The sequence below is a fragment of the Panthera tigris genome, chromosome B3, assembly GCF_018350195.1.
Source record: "Panthera tigris isolate Pti1 chromosome B3, P.tigris_Pti1_mat1.1, whole genome shotgun sequence".
In the NCBI taxonomy this organism is placed as follows: Eukaryota; Metazoa; Chordata; class Mammalia; order Carnivora; family Felidae; genus Panthera; species Panthera tigris.
In genome coordinates, this window is record NC_056665.1 from 52,603,956 (window position 1) to 52,627,062 (window position 23,107).

Here is a 23,107-nt window from a genome sequence, read left to right on the forward strand (position 1 = left end):
TGAACTTTATAAAATATGTAGTGTATCAGTTGCCTTTTACCATATATGCTGAGTTTATAATATTTGTAGAATTACTTATGTTCTGCTATCAGTTGAGGTGGTTCCTAGTTTGGGAAAATGCAAAAATCTTTTTTTTTGATAACTGAAAGTTTGTCACAGTTATGAAAAGTACAGCATAGAGAATATAGCCAATAAAATTATAATAATACTGTACTGTGACAGATGGTGACTGTACTTACTGTGGTGAACATTGCATAATGTGTAGTATTGTCAAATCACTGTTGTACACCTGAAATTAATATAACATTGTGTGTCAGCTGTACTTTAATAACGATATTAAAAAAAGAAAACAAATCTAAATTTAGAAAGCAAACTTTGGTTCTTAGCAGATCATGTTAATTATATATGAGAATTCTTTTTATATAAAGGATTCTCTGTATGACTAGGTTAGTAAATAGCAAACTTCCTTTGCACACTTAAAATACCATTCCATAAAAGATTTTGATTTATGTGCACTTGAAGAACATATCTGTGGCAGCAAATTAAACATGCTATTAAAAAAATTTTTTTTGAGAGAGAGTATGAATGTGCACACGAGTGGGGGAGGGGTAGAGAGGGAGAGCGAGAGAGAATCCCAGGCAGGCTCCATGCCCAGCACAAAGTCCGACAAGGGGCTCAGTCTCATGACTCTCAGGTCACGACCTGAGCCGAAATCAATAGTTGGATGCTTGACCGACTGAGCCACCCAGGCGCCCCACTACAAAATTTTTTAAAGCAGGTTTTTGGAATCTGTTTTCTGGTAGATTCCCTTTAGAAAAAAAATTTATTAAGTAAGTTGTTAGTGGAAGCTGCAGGTTCTTTCAGTGTTGCAGAAACTAACCATTATTGGGCACCCTCTGCGTACCAGGTTTGTGCTAGTTGCTTTTCATAAATTATTTCATTAATCATTTCATCAGTCCTGTGTTACCATCTCCATTTCCACCTGATGGAACTAGGACTAGAGAGGTTAGATAACCAGCCCAAACTGCCAACATTTATAAGTGTTAGATTTAGTCTGTGCCCTTTTTATTCTATAGGGGTTAGGAAAGTGGAATTCTCATTTATTGTTTACTTTTAGGAGTTCATTGACATTCTCGGAAATACAGTTAATGGTACTACATTTGTGAAGTATAAATTTATTTCTCCCAAGAGGAATTCATTCCTCTACAATGGGTGTCTTCAAATTTTAGTGTCAGAAGAATCACCTGTCAAACTTATTTAAAATGCATATCCCCCAGTCCCATTTTCATTTGGTAGGTTGAAGGTGGTTAGGGATGTGCCATATTCATCTCCCTTAAAATCCTGTGTTGCTGGTGTTTATCATGCCCCTCAGATCCCTTTGAGATGTGAGCACAGAGGTGTCATTTTTCCTGTTACATGTAAGGTAGCTGATATCAGTGTTTCTCCCTGAAAATAGGCACAAATGTAAGAAGGAATTTATTCTCACACCAACCAAATAATGTAGTTTCTGGTATATAGGGAAAGTTAATTGTTACAGCATGTAAATAACACAGTACCTACATTAAATTTTTTATATTCCAAAGCAGTGGGAAAAAGAGGGCCTAATTTATCTGAAATGTTTCAGATGTTGTCTACAAATATCTCTTTAATTTCTTGTCAGTAGTGTGTTTTGTCATTATAATTAAGTATCTCTGATATGTACATATGATTTATTTCCATTAGAAATATTAAAATTGAATCAAAGGGTATGTGAATTTGTTGCCTTGAGATGTATTATAAATAGTTAGCAAAAAATGAATAAAAATTTCTCTAAAAATTACGACACATCAAAATACTAAGTTAAATGATTGAAGGCAAGAACATACTAAAAAAGGAGAAGAGAAATAAGCAAGTATTGAGAGTAAATCAGTTTCCATGATGTGGTTTCCCACTCTTCCATGCCTTGGTAGTTTCCTGTTTCACCATCACTCAATGTAAGCTAATAAAACATCTGTTGTTTTTTACTGTTATATTTCTCAACTTCGTGATTTGCGGAAGTTATCTAAGTACCTTTGAGAAATAAGATACGGTCAGTATGGTACCATGTTCAGAACAATATAATTATATTACAATAATGTTACTGGCTTAATTTTTAAACTTTTTAACATTGACTTGATCAGTTCTGTATGAATTCAGCAACTTTGGTTATATGGCTCCATGGAGATTATCAGTTATGTGCTCAAAACTCCCATGGAATTTCTAAGAACTGAAATTTGTCAGCACTTTAAAATAATGGAGCTTCAACATTCTGTATTTTAATTACATACCAGAAAGAAGGTGTCATTCCTTTAGAATTGTCAAAATTTGATTGGAAAAATACTAGGAAAGAATGTTTTTTAGAATGTATTTTTAAAAAAACTGGAACACTTATTTTTGTTTGTAGTTTTTAAATGTGTGTGTCTAGTTCCCAAGTCACAGTATATAATAAATATTTATTCAATGAGTTGAGAGAACTTTAAATTGTGAAATCACATACACTGTAGCATTTAGCATTTTTGCTTTTACCAAATGTTATGAAAGGTAACGTTTAATTTTCAAGTAAAGGTCATATCTATTGAATATTCTGCCTTCTTTCTCTAGTTTTCTATGATAGACAGTTATTACTGCCTGGCTTCTAATCCCTTTTCTGCCCCTTACACTGTGACCTTAGAAAATTCACTTAACCTGTCTGTGTCTCATTTGCTTCTAGGAAGTAAAATGGGGGTAATAATAGTACCTCATGGATTGTGGTGATTGAGATAAGTGAAAGGCACTTAGATGGTGCCTGGTACATGGGAAGTAATCAGTACATGCTAGTTGCTGTTATTATTTTTATTATAATTACTGGCATACAAATGGTTGTCTCTAGGAGTATATATTATAAGCCGCTGGAGATTGCGGAGTAGAGCCAACTTTTCTCATTTCCATGGTTACTGTCAATTGTTGGTTAATCGGTTGTAATTCTTTTATCAAATAGTTAATTTAATAGAATATTTTATTTATCATTTAGGTTGCCAAAGCTTCTTTTCAAAGGAACAATGATGCCTTGGATGCTGCATTATTCTACCTTTCAATGAAGAAGAAAGCAGTAGTGTGGGGTCTTTTTAGGTAAATTTCCTCAGTTGTTAACATGATTTAATGGAGTTTTTCTGTGCTGTGAGTCTTCTGATGCTAATGCTTTTGAAAGTACTTAGATGTATGAGCTTTGAACTTGATCAAATCAGCTTACTTTTTTGTATCTTGGTTTCTTTATCTGCAAAAAAATGGGCATAATATTTAGGTTAAGTTAAACTTAAGTTTAACTTAACCTAAAGGATGGGATGTTGTTAAAAAAAATTGACAAAAACATTTTGAAAAGTAAAAAATGCTTTTGCTTTCTATTTACATGTATACAAGATATTTTGAACTTTCCTTATTAGAAGTGAAGTTTGATAACAGATATCTATCACTGAAGTTACTATTTTTTAGATGGATGTTTGAGGTTATTTTCACTTAATCTACAAAGGATTCAAAATATTTTAAATTTCCTTATCTGCTGATATTTGTGTTCTGGTTCCCAGGTCACAGCATGATGAAAAAATGACAACATTTTTCAGCCACAACTTTAATGAAGATAGATGGCGTAAAGCTGCTTTGAAAAATGCTTTCTCTTTACTTGGAAAACAACGCTTTGAACAATCTGCTGCTTTTTTCTTGTTAGCTGGTTCATTGAAAGATGCCATAGAGGTATAAATAAGAAAACATGACATGAAATACTTCTAAGAGATTGCAAATCTGGAAAGGTCATAGACGAGAATGTAATTTTTTATCTTATGTTTGTAAGGACAACAAATAACTACAGAGGTTACTGAACGTAAATAGTGGCCTGGCGATAAAAAAAAATTATAAATAAATTCAAGTGTGAAACCTAAATGAAAAATTTTATACAGGGAATATTGCATTTCAAGATAAGTATATGCATTTCAAATATATATGTATGAAAAAATGGTAAAAATCGTTTATGATTATTTTCTTCCTAGCCATCTTATGATTCTGAACTATTTGAAGTGTGTATAGGTCACAATCTCCTTCTCTGGTATAGACAGGCAGGTACTTTTCTTCTAACTGAAATTCATAGATAAGGAACTGAAATTCCAATTTATGCTGTTTTGTAATGCAGTCATCTTAGATGGTAGAAAATGAATGAAGAGGTAAAACACTGCATTTTTTGATATATAATCCTGGCAGCTGATTAAGAGAGAAATTATGAATGTTTCTGTTTATTTATGAGCTCTTTCTCTTAGGATACTTAATATCATTCTGAACAATCCTAAAAGGTGAAGGAAAAATACTAGATATAACTGGAATGTACTACATGATAGAAAAAATAGGAAATATCCACTAAAGAGAAATTCTTTACATTTAGAATTGGTTATATTTTCAAAATTATCTCTGATGTATGATTTTTTTAAATAAATATTTATAATTTTGAATGGGAAGTTTAACTTAGAAGACATTTAAGGTGAAGAAGAGAAATGTTGATTGACTGAGAGATGCTTTTATTGACCAAATGACCTCAGATTCTCAATATGAGTAATTACATTAGAATATAAATTTAACAGTAAAAATAGAATATGTGGCTTTATTTCATGTTTTTTTGTTATGTAATTAAAAGGTTCTTTTAAAATAGTAATAATTATGCTTATGTGGAAATGTATTTGGAAATTAAGAGGAATTGATACATATAAATTCGAATGTCGTAAGTATATTTAATTTAAAATGAATGTTATTAATTTAAATTGGCCTAAATCTGATGCGATGTTGATATTTGTCTTAGGCTTATTTTGTTTTATGTCTCATCTTTCTAGCTACTAAGTTCTAGTTTCTTACTCTTCTTGCTATTCCTTAATCTCCTATCAAACAGTCATTTAATTGCCTTTTACTATCCCAACCTCTGGACCCCTCCCTCCACTATGATAATATAAATGGTAGTTTTCAGGGTATCAGTGGAATATTTCATATCTCTAAATAATTTTCATCAAATAGGTATTTCTTAATATCTTAATTTGTAGGTATGTCTTGAAAAAATGGAAGATATTCAGCTAGCCATGGTTATCGCCCGTTTGTATGAATCTGAATTTGAGACTTCATCCACTTATATATCCATCCTAAATCAGAAGATTTTGGGTTGCCAAAAGGATGGCTCAGGATTTGATTGCAAAAGGTTACATCCTGATCCTTTCCTGCGTAGCCTTGCCTATTGGGTAATGAAAGATTATACCCGAGCTTTAGACACATTATTGGAACAAACACCAAAGGAGGATGATGAATATCAAGGTAGGACATTTGTGGGTTTCTCTTTTTCTTTCTTTCTTTTTTGTTTTTAAGATTTTATTTTTAAGTAATCTCCACACCCAGTGTGGGGCTTGAACTTAAACCCTGAGATCAAGAGTCACATGCTCCACTGACTGAGCCAGCCAGGTGCCCCTCTTTTTCTTTTTTAAAAGAAGACTATTTCTGAACTTAAGTTCATTTAGAAAAAAAAAAAAAACGAAAAACAATTTTATTAAACTGAAACATGCATAACCTTTACCCATTATATAGTTCTTCCATATTATCATACAGCCATTTTTTTTTTTTAAGTAGAAATTTAGTTGTTACACATACTGGTTTAGTGCATGGGCCTTCATTCTTATGTGATAAACATTCTTTACTTCTAATTATCCCAAATAGTTTAGATTTTTTAAAGTATCTGGAGGGTATTTATTAGCACTGTTTGCAATAATTTTTTAAAAATAGAACATTTTAAGTGTTTGTTAGTAGAATAATTAAATGATTTATAGTATATCCATACTACAGAAATAGTGTGCCATTAGAAAATGAAGTAGATCAACAAATTAATATTTGCTGTATTATTAAGTGAAAAAAGCTAGATGCAGAACAGTGTGATTCTTGTTGCATTTTATTTACATATGCATGTTGCAAACACATGCATGTGTGTGCATATACGTACTGCATCTAGTCTCCCTCTTCCTCTCCTTTGTTGTTTTCTGGAACAAATCAAAAGTAACTGAATACTGGTTACTGCTTAACTTTGGGGAATAGGTGTGGGGAGATAAAAAGCTTTTACTTTTCATTCTGTGTTTTCTAGTTACAATTGAATGATGGGTATTAAGGAGGGCACTTGGTTGTGATGAGCACTGGGTGTTATATGTAAGTGATAAATCACTAAACTCTGCTCCTGAAATGAGTATTACCCTGTATGTTAACTAACTAGAATTTAAATAATAACTTGAAAAAATCTTTATTACATATTATTTTTAAATGCTAAAAAAGCTTGCATGGGTAAAGGGACTAGGGTACCCATTTTTACATTCTTCTTCATAAAGAAGAAATATTTTAATAAATAATATTAACAATTTTAAAGGAAAGGTAATAAAGCCGTTAGGAGAAAAAATAAGTATCTGAGTTTCCCGGGTAATTTTATTAAAATGTATACATTTTTATAGAAGGAAGATTATTTTTATTTCTTAATGTTTTATAGGTTATTTTTTAAAAGCTTGTTATTGTGGAAAACTGCAAATATATATAAAAAAAGTGAATAATAGATCTAAAGTCTATGAATCTATCACCCCGCTTCAGTAGTTATCAACTTAAACCAACTTTATGTCATATATACACCCACCATTTTTACCCCCTCCCATTCTAAACATAGATTTATTTTGAAGCAATTTCCAGCATATCATTTCTTTTGTAAATATTTCAACATGAATCTCCAAAAAATGACTCTTAAACATAACACATGTCACCATAACAAAATTTGATTAGTAATCAAAGTAGGCAATGTTCAGATTTTCCTGGTTGTCTCATAAAATCTTATACAATTGATTTGTATAAGATCCTCAAGATTGCTGAGATGTCTCTTTTGTCTACTTTATTATTATTTTTCAATGTTTATTTTGAGAGAGAGTATGTGTGTACATGGGGTGGGAAGAAAGGCAGAGAGAAAGGGAGAGAGAATCCCCAGCAGGCTTCAAGCAGTCAGTGCCAAATCCTACGTGAGGCTCAAACTCACCAACTGTGAAATCATGACCTGAGCTGAAATCCAGAGTCAGACACTTAACTGACTGAGCCACCAAGGTGCCCTGTCTACTTTAATTCGTAGTTTTTCCTCCTTCCTTTTTCTTGTCCCTTGTAATATATTTGTTAAAGAAGTCAGATTGTTTATTTTGTAGTTTCTTACTTTTTAGATTTTGTGTCATTTCATGTTTTTCCCCCCATGTTGTCTGTATTTCATATATATTGGTAATTTATGAGATTTTTGGCAGAAATATTTCCTGGTGGTGTGGAGTACTTCTATTAGGGAACTCATAATGTCTGCTTGTTGAGCTTTTTGTTGTGCTAACAGACATCAGTGATCACTGCATAGATCCGTTATTTCATTAGTGTTGGTCAAGTGATGATACTCTAATTGTGTCATTCTATTCTTCTCTTATGAATTGGAATACTTGCCGAGAGTGTAGTCTCCCTAAGCAGCTGTTTGATTACTCTAAATCCAGTGGTATGCACAGTGAAGGGAACATAAGTGTTTGATTGTTTCTCTTTACCAGTTTTCAAAATAAGTTTGGTTCACTAGCATACTACAAAGGTAACTAATGAGTTTTTATTTTTATTTATCTGAACTCACAGATTTAGTTAGATTTGTGTTTTAATCCATTGTACTTTATTATGGTTGCTCAGATTATCTCATTTTTAACCAGTTGGAGCCTCTACAAGTTCTTGAATCCTTTTGACATTATTTGTTGATAGTGTCTTTGTTTTTTGTTCTGGCAAGATGTTTCAGGCTCATTTTATACATTTCATGCCCCAGACCTGGAAATGGACATCCTTTAGAAGAAGGATCCTTTTAGGTGGGGAATAATAGAGACTACAGCCTGGACATAGGGATCCTCATTTGCTGTTGGTTTGGTCATTGTTTCTAGGCTGTTTTAATGAATGGAGCTAGGATATATATATATGTGTGTATATGTATATATTACACACATATATATGCATATATATATCCATTTTTTTAAACATGAGAATTCAGGAGTTCACACTGAAATTTTTAATTCAATATAAATTATAGATTTTTTCTTTTTAGATTTCAAATCTGTATATAATTAAAAGCTTGAATTCTCATAGCATTAACATATTTGTTATTTTATATGTATATGATTGCTTCAGAATAATGATACAAAAATTCTTCATAGCAACATGTTTTCATAGCAACAGTTTAAGCTTTTTTACTTGTTTGTTTGTTTTTAGTAGTTATTTTTGTTTTTGTGGTATATCCCAGTCAGGATGTACAGTCAAATTGCTTAAAGTCACTTTATAGTTCTTCTCTGTGTGGTTGTGCTACCAGCTTGATATACAGAATCACTTGTTTAATTTTGCTTTTGCTTTTTTTGTGATTTTTTAAATTTAATTTTTCTTTTAAAATTACATACAATGTTGACATGGTTTTTAAATAAAATATATAAAACCAAGGTATTTTCAGAGAAATCTAGCTTCTTTCCTGACTTCTCTATCCTGTTCTTCCCTCCCTTTTTTGCAAAGGAACCAATTAATTTTTGTGTATGTGTTTTCTTTCCATTTAAAATATATAAGCAATATTGGGGCTCCTGGGTGGCTCAGTTGGTTGGGCATCTGACTTCAGCTCAGTTCATGATCTCATGGTTCATGGGTTCAAGCCCTGCTTTGGGCTCTGTGCTGACAGCTCAGAGCCTGGATCTGTGTCTCCCTATCTCTCTGCTCCTTCCTCACTTGTTCTCTCTCTCTCCCTCTCTCTCTCTCTCTCTCTCCCCCCCTCCCTCTCTCCTTCTCTCCCTCTCTCTCTCTCAAATATAAACATTAAAAAATTCTAAAAATATATATATAAGCAGTATTAAAATATATAATTTTTAAATATCCTTTATTTTGAGAAAGTGCTGACATTTTATTCTTTTGTAATGTAAGCGCAAATTGACATAGTAACTTGTAATTGTATCTGTTTCATTTCTATAGTTATCATCAAATCTTGTAACCCAGTGGTGTTTAGTTTCTACAACTACCTTCGAACTCATCCTTTGCTTATTCGAAGAAACCTTGCCTCCCCTGAAGGAACTTTGGCAACCTTAGGTCTCAAAACTGAAAAAAACTTTGTTGATAAAATTAACCTTATAGAAAGAAAATTGTTCTTTACCACTGCAAATGCTCATTTTAAAGTTGGATGTCCTGTTCTAGCCTTGGAGGTACTCTCCAAAATTCCAAAAGTTACCAAAATATCTGCCTTACCTTCAGAGAAAGGTCAGCCTGACTATATTTCTAAAAAGACAGATGATGTACCTTCAGAATCAAAGACTCTGAGTGATGTCAGTAGAAGTTCTGGCATTGATTGGTCAAATGTAACTTCATCACAGTTTGACTGGAGTCAGCCAATAGTAAAAGTTGATGAGGAACCTCTTAATCTTGATTGGGGTGAAGAGCATGATAGTGCCTTAGAAGAAGAAGAAGAAGATGCTGTTGGCTTAATAATGAAAAGTACAGATGCCAGGGAAACAGATAGACAAGATCAGAAGGCCTCAGACCCTAGTATGTTACTGACTCCTCAGGAAGAGGATTGTCTTGAAGGTGATACTGAAGTTGATGTGATTGCTGAACAACTAAAATTCAGAGCTTGTTTAAAGATCCTCATGACTGAACTAAGAACATTGGCTACAGGTTATGAAGTAGATGGTGGAAAACTCAGATTTCAACTCTATAACTGGCTTGAAAAGGAAATTGCTGCCTTGCATGAGATATGTAACCATGAATCAGTTATTAAAGAATATGCCAGTAAAACGTATTCTAAGGTAGAGAGTGATCTTTTGGACCAGGAAGAAATGATGGACAAACCAGATATAGGTTCCTATGAGCGCCACCAAATAGAAAGACGGAGATTGCAGGCTAAACGAGAACATGCAGAAAGACGAAAGTTGTGGTTACAGAAAAACCAAGATCTCCTCAGAGTGTTTCTTAGTTACTGTAGCCTTCACGGGGCCCAGGGTGGTGGTCTGGCCTCAGTAAGGATGGAACTCAAATTTTTGCTACAAGAATCACAGCAGGTATGAACTTCACTTTTGTTTTCATTCTTGGTCATTTTAATAATTTTAGTCATTCTTTTTTACTAATGTAGATATGCCCATTTCCTCTATTCATAGGAGGCAGATATTTATGCTCTGCGTGTGTCTTTTTAGATCAAAGTTATAGTGATTATGAGTAGGCTTAACAGCTTGAGAGCACAGCTGTTGTCATACTCACCTTCATATCTTCTGCATCTTACATAGCAACTGGTACAGATTGGGTGCTCAATAAAGTTTTGTAGAATGAGTGAATAAATACTGCTTTTATTCAGATGTTCATCACCAGTGTTTTTTTAAAAAAAATATTTATTTATTTTGAGAGAGCAAGAGCATGAGTTGGGGAGGGGCAGAGAGAGAGGGAGAAAGAGAATCCTAAGCTGACAGTGCAGAGCCTGATTTGGGGCTTGATCTCAGTCTCGTAAGATCATGACCTGAGCTGAAATCACGAATTGGATGCTTAACCAATTGAGCCACCCAGGCGCCCCTTATCACTAGTATTTTTATCATATAACTATTTTTTTAAGTTTATTTATTTATTTTGAGAGAGACAGAACATGAGCAGGGGAGGGGCAGAGAGAGAGAGAGACAGAGAGACAGAGAGACAGAAAGAGACAGAGACAGACAGAGGAGAATCCCAAGCAGGCTTCTGGCAGCCAGTGCAGAGCCTGACATGGGGCTCGAACTTAAACAAAATCATGAGTTGGATGCTTAACTGAGCCACTATTAATTGATTTTTTTTTTGTCCTTCATTTTAACTGTCTTGAAAAAAAATCCACTGTAACCCACAGGAAACTACAGTGAAGCAGCTCCAGTCTCCACTACCATTGCCTACCACCCTACCTCTGCTTTCAGCAAGTATTGCTTCAACAAAAACAGTCATAGCTAATCCTGTATTATACTTAAATAATCACATCCATGATATACTTTACACTATTGTTCAGATGAAAACACCACCTCATCCCAGTGTTGGAGATGTGAAGGTAATGTAAAGTTTATATCAGTTGATATTGTACACATTGAGAAGGTAAATATGTTATACTTGTCTTCCTGTTGAACTTAGAGGAAATATTGTAAAGTGCTCTTAATGTGCTACTTCCCCAATCCTAATCAGTTGAAGACTCTTTGTCCAATGAATGTAATTTAAAAGGAAGCATTCCTCTTAATTATGGAAAAGTAGTTTAAGACAGACAAATACTTTTTTGATTATAAAATAATTTTTCTAGACACTATTCTTATCTCTTAATATTCCTTTCAATCTTCCATTTCCATTAAATGAATCATTAATTTAGAAATGTTTATGACTATGTGCCAGGATATTGTGAAAGTATAAGCTCAGGGAGTGTCTTTGAGAAAACTACGACTGATCGGAAATATCCCAGAGAAAGTATCCTCGTTACTATTTCCCTGATGATTGTGTTTGCTGGAGGCTGTGCAGTAATGAGGAGCCATCAGGTTTCAAAGAGTTACTACCTCCAGATGAAACCCATACCCTGTGCTGAAAACTTAAGAACAGATAGATTCAAAAAAACAGTAGGAAGCTTGGCAGGATTTGGAATTCATCAGACAACCTCTGTGCTAGCCTATGTATATTTGTGCTATGCTTTTTCCAGTTCCAGTGGTTGATGTCCCCAACATCTTTGTTTTTTATTTATTTTATTTCAAAGGCATGTTTGACCTCTAGGAGTACATTCTTCTGAAGGACCCATGAGTTACATCAACCTATTAGAGACTTCCAACCCATAGCATGAATTAATCTGTATTAGTATTTAAGCAGAGATTACTTAAATTATTTGTTAGGTGAATATGGACACTTCGAAAAGGCACTAAATTCTAAGTAAACATTTCCATTCCTAGAAATTTGTATAAGACATTCAAAGAGTATGAAACTATTTCTAAGTTCCCTTCAAATTTTAAGATTTTTATGGGTCTGAAAATGTTGATTCAGTGTGGCATTTTAGGATGTACTTTTGATAATGATAATTTTTAAACTTTCTAAATTTAAAATTCTAAGAGTATGCACTACTCATAAGTACTAAATAAGTTACTTGCTTTCTGAAAACAGCCATTTCATACAGTGATTGATATATCTAAACATTTAATTCATTTTTATTACTAAGATCAAGTATTTATTTTCATCAAGGGAAATTTTGTAAGGCAGTTTAAAATAAAAGCTCTGAAAATTGTATACTTATTTTTATTCTTTTTTTTTTTTTTTTTTGAATACTAATCTTTAAGCTAATCATTAGCAGGTAGAACAGTCCCAGTAATAGATGAACATGGGCACTTTGCTCAGGGTCTGGTAAATGGCAGACTCACAGTTAGTAAATATTTGATAAATGTGTTCTGAATCAGTTAGCTTTGTTGTGGGCATTCATATTAAGTTGGGTGAGTGTTATTTTATAAGTTTTAAAGTAGAGTTAGTAGTCTTAGGATTTAGTGTTATTTATGATATTGCCACTCTGCTGGGTATTTTTTAATATTTAAGATATTACTGTTGTATAGAAATGTTAGTATAAAATGTAATTGTGGCTGTTTTGGTTTTAGGTGCACACACTTCATTCACTAGCAGCATCACTTTCTGCATCAATTTACCAAGCATTATGTGACAGTCATAGCTACAGGTAAAAAAAAAAAAAAAAAAAAAGAAATCATGCTAAATTATTAATACAGCAAAAACATTAAAATGTGCTGAAGTTTATATCAAAGTTCTATTTCCTAGGGATGGAAATATCCTCAAATATGACTGCCATGTATACTCTAATAGATAAGAGAGAATGAGAAATAAAATAACTTTAATTTAGCTGTCACCTAGTAACAACAGAGGCATACAGAAAATGATAAATAGTAAATGGAAATTATCATCATCACTGTCTTTTTTGATTTTAAGAAAAGAATTTTTCACTATTTACTATTTTTCTTTAGGAACCATTTCTTTTAGCATTGGATTAGCTCCTATATTGCTTAACTGCTTTTCAGTTGGAAAAGGAAATACTTTTTAAAAAATCAAAAAGGACATTTCTTAACAAATAATTATTAAAATCATTTTTTCTTACCCATTTACATATAACATAGAGGTCTTTGAAAATGATACTGATGAGAAGTAATGGTTTAAATTTTTCTAAATGTCCTGTTACCTTTATTAGTGTATACTGTACATTTTAATGATGAGGGCAGTGTAAGTAGTAAGAAATTAAATCACTAGGAAAGATGACCCAGATTTAAATGAATTAATAAATGAAAAACCTTGTAATATAAATAGAATCATATTAAATTTATATTAAACATATGTCTAGATTTTTTTCTTGTAAATTCAGGAGCCTCTTGTGAGAAGATTTGATACAGGCCTCAAAATGGCCTGTACTCTGCTTTCAGTTCAATAAGATGCGTCGGAAATGTAAATAAGGGAAAAATAGTTTATTTAATTTACTATGATCATCATAGTGATCAAAGCCAACTTGTTTGATATCAGTCACTGGTTAAAATGGCACTAAATGAGAATTCAAATAAATATTTTTTAAATGTGTATTTTCTCATCCTTAGGCTATGATTGACCCTCAAGGGAGTTAGCTTTACTTTCTGCTTTTGTATTTTCCGCAGCTCCACAAAGAGGAGAGAAATAAATATTTAGTCACATTTGGCTTTAGGATTTGATATTTCTAAAATATTCTCCAGATTGTAGTTCATATTTTAGTTCAAAGTTAAGGTTGCACAACTTTGCAGAGCTAAGAAATGCAAGAAAATAGCACCCTGAAACTTTCTAATATAGTCTAGTGCTAATAGTACTCTTCTTACTTTCAGACTCTTTTTTTTAATAAAAATGGGTGAATATAGAAAAGATTTTCAACCATCTTGAAAAGTTTTTAAAAGGAGTAAATATCATTCTAATCATCTAAAATAAATATGTATAAAGCACAATTGCTAATTACCTCTGTTAGGGTGATAAATAACCAAACCTTATTTGTTTTAGCAGTCAGACAGAAGGAAACCAGTTTACAGGAATGGCTTATCAAGGACTTCTTTTAAGTGATCGTCGAAGACTCAGGACCGAAAGTATTGAAGAACATGCAACACCGAATTCTTCTCCTGCTCAGTGGCCGGGTGAGCATTTAAGTGTTTCGGTTTTTAAACCTTATTTGGCAGTTCCATTTTAAAAACTTACTAACTGGTTTCCTGATTGTTGTTCTTTGTGGAATTGGTGAATGGTTTTTTTTATTTGTTTGTTTTTGATGATGTTTTCTGCCATGGGTTAGGAATTATTAAGTACTGTAATGTTGTCTGAAGACTCAGGAAGTTAAGGCTTCAAAACCCAGCTGTGTTGACCAGCATAAAAAAGCAAGGTTTAACATCTTTCACAAGGGTGAGCACATCCTCTTCCTTATCCTTAGAAATTCCAAATTAGAGAGCAGTATCACAGAGACATTTTCACAGATGTATCAGAGAGAATACGATTACTCTCAAGTGTAAATTTGTATGTTGGGATAAGAGTGACCATTCTGTGCTGTCTGCCAGTCCTTCTCTTTCTCTGGTTAGCTCTTTTTCTCATCATCCACATCAGTTATTTCAGACTTCTCCACTCTCTTCATACCTTTTCCTGGTTTGCTGTGTCATTCAGGTTTTACTCTACTTGCTTTATAACTCTGAGTTCACACATTAGTGATTGTTGTGAAGAGTGGCAGTAGAAAGAGGTGACAAACTCAAACTGGATATTTAAAATTGATTTGTGTGTAAGTTTCTAGAAACATTGTTTCCATTTTCATTTTTCTTGGAATAAATGAGACTTACAAGAAATTGAAAAAACAGTACAAAGAATTTTTGTATAGCCCCCACCCAGATTCTCCACATGTTAACATTTTGCCATACCTGCTTTAGCATTCATCCTTCTCTTTCTCTCACTGCGTGTATTTACGTATTTTTTGAAGTATTTGAGAGCAAGTTGTATACATGATACCCTTTTACATCTAAATGTATCATGAGTCTTTCCTAAAAACATTCTCTTACATAACTGTAGCACAGTATTCAAATTCAGCATCTTAACGTTGTACACTATTGTTCTTCTCATCTGTAGATCTTTCAGAAATCTCTCCAGCTGCCTCACTCATGTCTTCCATGTGACATTGAGTTGTAATGTCTCATGAATCTCCTCTGTCTTAGAGTAGTTCTTAATTCTTTTTTTTTTTTTTTTTTGTCTTTCATGATTGATACTTTTGCAGAGTAGTAGACAATTATTTTTTAGAATGTCCCTCAATTTGGGTTTTCCTAACCTTAGTATTAGATTCAGGTTGTATGTATTTGGCATGGATACCACAAAAAAGATACTGTGTGCCCTTAGTTCAGACTGTCAAGAGGCATATGACGTCAGTTAGTTCCATAATTGGTGCTATTAACTCTGATCACCTGTTAAGGTAGTTTCTGCCAAATTTCACATTTGTTAAGCTAATATTTTTTCTTTGTAATCAATAAGTTTCTTTTGAAGAGATAGTTTGAGACTGTGTAAAATATTATGCTTTCACCCACTAATTTTAGCAGCCATTCTTGCCTGAATCAGATATTACTGTGGGGATTACTAGATGGTGATTTTTCTAATTTTATCATTCCTTTTACTTTTAGTTGAAATTGTACTATGAGGAAGAGCTTTCATTTCTCCCCTTTTTATTTATTTATTCACTCATTTATTATATCAGTATAAACTGTGGGCTTATTTTATTCCATAGATTATAATCCATTTCTGTCATTTATCTTGTTGCTCAAATTATGGATATATTACATAATATGGATGCATAATTTTGGTTAAGTTACAGATTTGGATTTTTTCTTCTGGAGCTTTTTGCTGATACACTCCTTATGATATTATATACCCATACAGGTGTGAGCTCACTCATTAATCTCTTGAGTTCAGCTCAAGATGAAGACCAGCCAAAATTGAACATTTTGTTGTGTGAAGCTGTTGTTGCTGTTTACTTAAGTTTATTGATACATGCTCTTGCTACAAATTCCTCCAATGAATTGTTTCGACTTGCAGCCCACCCATTAAATAATCGGATGTGGGCTGCTGTTTTTGGAGGGGGTGTGAAGCTTGTTGTGAAACCTCAAAGACAAGCAGAAAATATTGCAGGTAAGATAAATTTGATACCAATTAATATATGTAAATGTAAATAATTTCCAGTGCAAAATAAAAGATTTTCTAATGTTACAAGAATTTTTATTTTGAAAATCAGTGATGTTTAAAATCTCATGACTTTGGTTAGAATAGTAAATAAACTCATGTTCAAATAAAAATAAAGTTTCAGTTGAACATTTTTTGATAAACCAGGATAAATTTGAGGAGGATAAAAAAGAAATAGAGGACAGGTGAAGGTAAGTGAGGAGAGTGTTAAAGAATGGAAAGGGAAAAGGATAGTTTTTAGAGAAAAAAGATTTAAATAGATCATCATAATCTTTACAGAGCATGAGAACAGTTGGCTTCATATTAGGTTCATGGTCATGTGCAAGATAGCTTTTACAGTCATGCATATGGTTTTTAAAATTCCATTTTCTGCCTTTTTTTTTTTTTTTTGGTATTTTTTATCCCACTTTTAAAAATGGAAGGATATGTAAGGTGTAGAATGATGATATAGGAAGAGTTTCCATCTCGGTGCTGAAACAGAAATCATGTTAATTCATCCTTGGAAATGAACTACAGATGGGGAATCAATGGCACAAAGAGTTTAAATGGCACTGGCTCTAATCTGTGTCCTTACTGCCCAAGGTTGAATTAAATGAATAAGTTTCTGTATAAGTCAAAGCAGGGGAGGATGTCTTAGCCTCTTTCATTGCTTGCACTCCTGCGTATGTGAGTGGGTGACTCTTCATCTTTATCTTGTTCGTACCTTGTTGTAGCCAACCTTAAATTTGAAAATTTTCCCCTCAAATCACTTCTTTCTCTTTCTGAATTTTCTATTATTTTTTTTTCATGGTAATCCATTTATCAAGTCATCCATGCTTAAAACTTCTGAGTGCAGATTCATATTTGCATTCATTTAACACCTACTACATGACAAGCAGCGTTGTCGGCTTTGGGATGAATAACACAGACAACCCCTTACCTTCATGAAGCTTACACATATGTAGTGGAGGTTAGCACACAGTAAACAAATTAACAAATAATAGTATTTCAGTTATGATAAGAACTATGATAAAAATAAAGCAGAGTTAAATGGAGAGTCATGAAGGAAAGGGTTTGTGAACAGTTTAGTTAGAATGGTCAGAAAACACATTTCTGATGAGAGCATGTGAGCAGAGTCCTAGAGAAGTCAGGGATCATACCACGCAGATATCTGGGGTCAGAGTCTTTCAGGCTCTGTAATTTCAGGCAATTACAGATGGTGAAGGGAGTACCAAGGTCATGAGGCATGAGGTAGGACTGAGTTTGGCCTTTTCCAGGAACTACAGAGGAGGCCAGAATGGCTGTTTTAGCTGGGGAAGTTTGGATGGAGATAGGGTAAGACAACCAGCTGGGAGCAAGGTCATTTAGGATGGTGAAAACTTGAGTAGTTATTATAAAGAAGGATAGGAAACTATTGGCAAGAGTAGCCTAATCTGATTTAGGTTTTTCAGCTCTAGCTGCTATGTGGAGAATAGACTATAGAACAAGAATAAAAGAAGGGGGCTATTGTAATGGTCCACTTAAAAGATAATTGTGGGTTACCATCAAGAATGAATGGATAAACAAAATGTGGTATATATATATATATGTATATATATATATGTATATATATATACACATACATACACATATACATACATACAGTGGAGTGTTAATCATTAAAAAGGAACAAAGTACTGATACATGCCATACCAGCATAAAGCTCAAAACTATGCTAAGTGAAAGAAGCCAGACACACAAGGTCATGTATTTTATTATTCCATTATATGAAATATCCAGAATAGGTAAACCCATAGAGACAGAAAGCAGATTGGTTGTCCAAGGGCTAGAGGGAGGGAAGAGTATGGAGTAACTATTTAATGACTCTAGAGTTTACATTTGGGAATGAAATAGGATGAGAATGCTCTGGAACTAGATAGAGATGGTGGTGACATAACATTGTGAATGTACTAAATGACACTGAATTGTACACTTAAAAATCTTTATTTTTATGTAGATTTTACTAAAAAGATAAATGTGGTTTAGCTGAGAGTGGTAGTTGTAAGGCGAAAAGTGGTTATATTCTGGGTATAATATGATATTGCTGATGGATTTGTTGATGAATTGTGTGTGGGATATGATGGAAGAGGGAACAAGATAGAATTATCATTTCCTGTGATGAGTTTTAAGAGAGGAGCTGTTGACTTCTACTTTCTGGCCTTCCTCTAGTTAGTTCCTGAATCCTTTTGTTGTTACTTTTATGTGTTCCTCATATCTAACTCTTCTCAGTCTTTACTACCCACTGTACTCGTTCGCTCTTCTTACATCATCATCTTCCATCTTCTCTGTCATTGACCGAGCAAACAGTACCTCACCCTGTGACTAACTTAAGTGTTTGTGAGGATCACCATAGGATAAGCTCCCAGCTTCACATCCACGGCCTAGTCCCAGCCCAGCTCTGCACTCTTCTTGTTATTCCCCTCCTCAGTCAACTGAAGTTGACTCCTTGTCATCCGGGGGAAAAAAGAAAGCAAGATTGCAAGCTGCCAAATAAAATGTATGTGTTTATTTGGGATCTTAGGGATTGCAATCTGGGAGACACCGAGTCAACCAAAATCAAAAGCATGCTCTGGAGAGACAAAGGAGGCTAGAGTTTTTAAGGAGGAAAGAGGGAATTTACAGAAGTTGTTTTGAAGGAAATGTGATTGGTGCTGGTATAGCTACAGTTACATTCATCTATATGTGATTGGTTGCTAGGGCTGGTGTTAGGTGGAAAGTCCATTCATGCCCATTCTAAATGCAGCAGATGCCTTGGCTTTTAGTGCGGTTCAGCAACAATTACAGAGAATGTGAGACAGGAGACGTGCATAAGCCCCACTTCCTCAATGTCCTCTTGGGTTCATTTTAAATAACCCTCTTAGCAGTGTTTACTCCATTATATTCCTCTGTTATCATCGTCATTCACCTAAACCTCTAGTTACTGGTTTCTCTTGTCCCTTCCTTTTTTTCACGTGGAGTTTCTCCCTTCTTTTTTAAAGGCATGCTTTACATCCTACAGCTTCAGTGAATCTTTCTTAAACAGCATGGCCAGAAATAATTACTCAAGCACTAATGAACATGTCATGTATTTAATGCATTGTAAATAGAATTACTTTAATCTTTGTTCTGAATAGCACACATTCTGCTTCATGGCAAGATATTCTTTTATGCTCTATCCTCATGTGTGTCTCTGCCATGGTTCATGGAAAACTAATTCAGGTACAAGTAATTTAGTCTAAACTAAAACGTGGCAGGAGTATGTTGAAAGGAAAGTTAACTTAACTCTATGATTAATGCTGTTTTTTCCCTCTATCTTTATTCAGCACCTCCTGTTCCTTCTGAAGACATAGATAAACATCGTAGAAGATTTAACATGCGAATGCTCGTCCCTGGACGACCTGTAAAAGATGCTACCCCCCCACCAGTGCCTGCAGAGAGACCATCTTACAAAGAAAAATTTATTCCTCCTGAACTTAGTATGTGGGATTATTTTGTTGCCAAGGTAAGGGGTTTAAGGAATATAAGCTTTTATGTGGGTTTTTTTTTTTTTTATTCTTATGTGTGCATCACATAGGAATGGTGAGGCAGCCTCTGGGTGGAACAAGTATAGTTTAGATATTTAATTTCTCAAGTCCAGAAACTGAATATTCATTCAGGGATGATAAGATCATGATGGTCAGATACTTGATATGGATGGGACAAATGAAAATTGTATGGGATTTGGGTCTAAACCAGAAGTCAGTTTTATTAACATATAATCAGCATCCTTGTTTTCTAGTGACTGGAATACTTGTGTCTGCCATCTAGTTCCCTTTGTCTACTTATCAGTATTTCCCTTGGTCACCATGGAATTAGAGCAAGAGGAGATAGACGGATATTTGGGGGTTTCATCAGGCCAGAGTTCAGCCCCATGACATGTCTCTCTTTCTCCAAAGCAGATAGAACTCTGGGTATCAGAATACTCCTAGAGACTAGATCCATTGTAGTTGCATTTCATACCATGTTCAGTACATGCTACTAGTACTTTCTTTCAGCGCTTTGCTTTTTCAGACTAATCACCTTCCTTCTATTAATGTTGCCCTCTTTACACATGCTAATGCTGTGGTCACCTTGCTGTATGTCCACATAGGAAATATATCTTTCGTCATGCCACCTTCCATTTAAAAATTTTATTAGATCTCAGAGTTCTTGAGGTATTGATCCCACTTTTAAAAAGTCTTTCAAGGTGAGTTCTGAAGATTTGCTTTTGTTATCGTAACCAGTTATTTTTCCTTTCCTCCCACTTTTGTTATCTTTGTCATAGATTAATTTCTTATACATATACTACTTTTGGACTGTGTATTTCCATTGATCAATATCTAGGCTGCACTTCTTTTAATTACTTGTTTTAATATCCACTACAAATGATATCTTTCACCTTAAAAAGATTTCTCAGCTAATCTTGTCTATTTTTTCTTCCCTATGAACTTTGGAATCATCATAAAGCCTCAAAAAAGGAAAAGAAATACCCAGGGGAATTTTTATGGCAATTAACTTAAAACTTATAAATTAATTTTAAAGAATTATAGTTTTTACATGTCTGAGTCTCCTTATATAGCTTTTAGAAGGATGTGCTTTCCTTCACTATAGCTGTCTGTTTTCATAAGGTTTTTCCTTTGATATTTTATGTTTTTCAGTGTGTCTTTTTTCTTTCAACTTGTCTAACTAGTTCGCTTGATATATAAGAAAAGGCTTGTTTTCTAATATTTCTGTGATATACTTTTTCTTAAGTATTTATTTGAGAGAGAGAGAGAGCCAGAGGGGAAGGGGGAGAGGGAGGGAGAATCCCAAGAAGGCTCCACGCTGTCAGCAGAGCCCCACACTGGGCTCAGTGTCACAAACATGAAATGACCTGAGCCAAAGTCAGGAGTCAGATGCTCAACCAGCTGAGCCACCCAGGCACCCCTCTGGGACATATGTTTTACTATTTCTTTTAATTTACTTTTTGTTGAAGTATAGTTGACATACAGTGTTTCAGGTGTACAAACAGTGATTCAGCAATTCTATACATTACTCTGTACTAACCACAATGAGTGTATCTCTCAGCTGTCACCATGCAACATTATTGCAGTATTATTGACCCTATTCCCTATGCTGTATTTATCATCCCTGTGAACTATTTATTTTATAACTGGAACTTTGTACCTCTTAATCCTTTTTGCCTCTTTTGCCCATCTCCCTCTGCTCTGGAAACCACTAGTTCTCTGTATGATTTTGTTCCTGTTTTTTTGTTTATTTGTTTTGTTTTTTAGATTCTACATATAAGTGAATCATATGGTATTTGTTTTCTCTGACTCACTTCACTCAGCATAATACCCTCTAGGTCATCCATATTGTCACAGATGGCGAGATCTCATTCTTTTTAATGGCTGAGTAATACTTCTCTGTGCATGTGCCACATCTTTATAGATTATCAATGGACACTTAATTTGCTTCCATAACTTGGCTATTATAATTAATGCTCTAGAAGTATTTATATTGTATCTAGGTATTGAGTTTTTTTATTGAATCTGAGAGTTTTGACTAGTTTTCTTGACTTTCGTAGGCCTAGTATCATTTGTGAAAGGAAGTTTTTATTTAGACACCACTTAAAAATGTTCATTATTAAGTTAGGACAAAAACAACCTGATTATATATTTAAAAAATAACTTTATCTTTTATTGCAGCCATTTCTCCCTTTGTCTGATAGTGGTGTTATATATGATTCTGATGAAAGCATTCATAGTGATGAAGAAGAAGATGATGCTTTTTTTTCAGATACACAAATACAGGAGCACCAAGATCCAAATTCCTATAGGTAACTTTCCTCTCTCTCTCTCTCTCTCTCTCTCTCTTTTGTAAAAAAAAAATCCTGACGTTAGGAATTTTAAGTAATACTATCATGAATTTATTATACAAGAGCTGACTTACATTTTCAGGTTAGTAATTCTGTATCTTTGAGGTTAAATTTCTAGAGAGTAGAGTATTTCTTTCACATCTAGTGTCTAAGAATAGCTTACATGTAGAGTGGAAACACAAACATTTTCAGTTAGAAAAAATATGTAATTTATTGATGTGACATTAGAACTTGGTATATGTTCATTGATATGCTATTAGATTGCGTGTGACTATAAATCTTTTTCCATTAGGTGGTTTTCAGATATTATAAGTGTATTCTATTGTACATTGTTAACATATTTTTTATTATCAGGGATGACAAAGGTTTAAGTTGTTAGAAAAGAACAACTTTTTTTCTGGATTGGAGATTGGGCTAAACAGTTGACAGGAATCATTACTATGCTTCTCTCATGATGTTATTTTCAGTGAAGGAGAACTTTTTGTTTGTTTCCCTTGAACAGCTGGGCTCTTCTGCATTTGACAATGGTTAAGCTAGTACTTCACAACGTCAAGAATTTCTTTCCCATTGCTGGATTGGAATTCTCTGGTAGGTAATTAATGTTCTTAAATATATTAGCATCAAGTTTCTCTTCATAGAAATCTACATAAAAGAGTGTTTGGTACTAAAAATTGGAGAATTTGATGAGATCTTGTGTACTTTAGGCTCCAGTCTATGGTTTTAATTCATAGCAAGAACCACTGTTTACCCAGAGGGTTGAAAGAAAAAGCAGGAAATCAGACTGGAGAAGCTAGACATTTTCTTGCTCAATTTAGAGAGCTGGACTTCTGTTTTGCTAAAGCACTAAGAATCCAAATAGTATTAGATCAACATTTTCAGGTTTATTTGTATTTTCAGAGGTTTTGGCTCCAAAAATTTCAGATTTTTTAAATA

At 33.8% G+C, this 23,107-nt stretch overlaps 1 protein-coding gene across 3 annotated transcripts in view; it reads left to right on the forward strand.

Annotated features, from left to right (window-relative positions):
* DMXL2 (Dmx like 2) overlaps positions 1-23,107 on the forward strand; it is a 152,286-nt gene that overhangs the window by 114,840 nt on the left and 14,339 nt on the right. For 2 of the 3 annotated variants that reach the window (XM_042988851.1, XM_042988853.1), the window contains 11 exons: positions 3,029-3,126; positions 3,579-3,744; positions 5,070-5,334; positions 9,043-10,121; positions 10,928-11,119; positions 12,684-12,760; positions 14,107-14,237; positions 16,003-16,251; positions 19,623-19,801; positions 22,005-22,135; positions 22,677-22,762. In XM_042988851.1, the coding sequence (XP_042844785.1) occupies positions 3,029-3,126; positions 3,579-3,744; positions 5,070-5,334; positions 9,043-10,121; positions 10,928-11,119; positions 12,684-12,760; positions 14,107-14,237; positions 16,003-16,251; positions 19,623-19,801; positions 22,005-22,135; positions 22,677-22,762 (2,653 nt within the window). The remainder of the gene's footprint in view (positions 1-3,028; positions 3,127-3,578; positions 3,745-5,069; positions 5,335-9,042; positions 10,122-10,927; positions 11,120-12,683; positions 12,761-14,106; positions 14,238-16,002; positions 16,252-19,622; positions 19,802-22,004; positions 22,136-22,676; positions 22,763-23,107) is intronic. The other variant, XM_042988852.1, reaches the window with a different exon arrangement.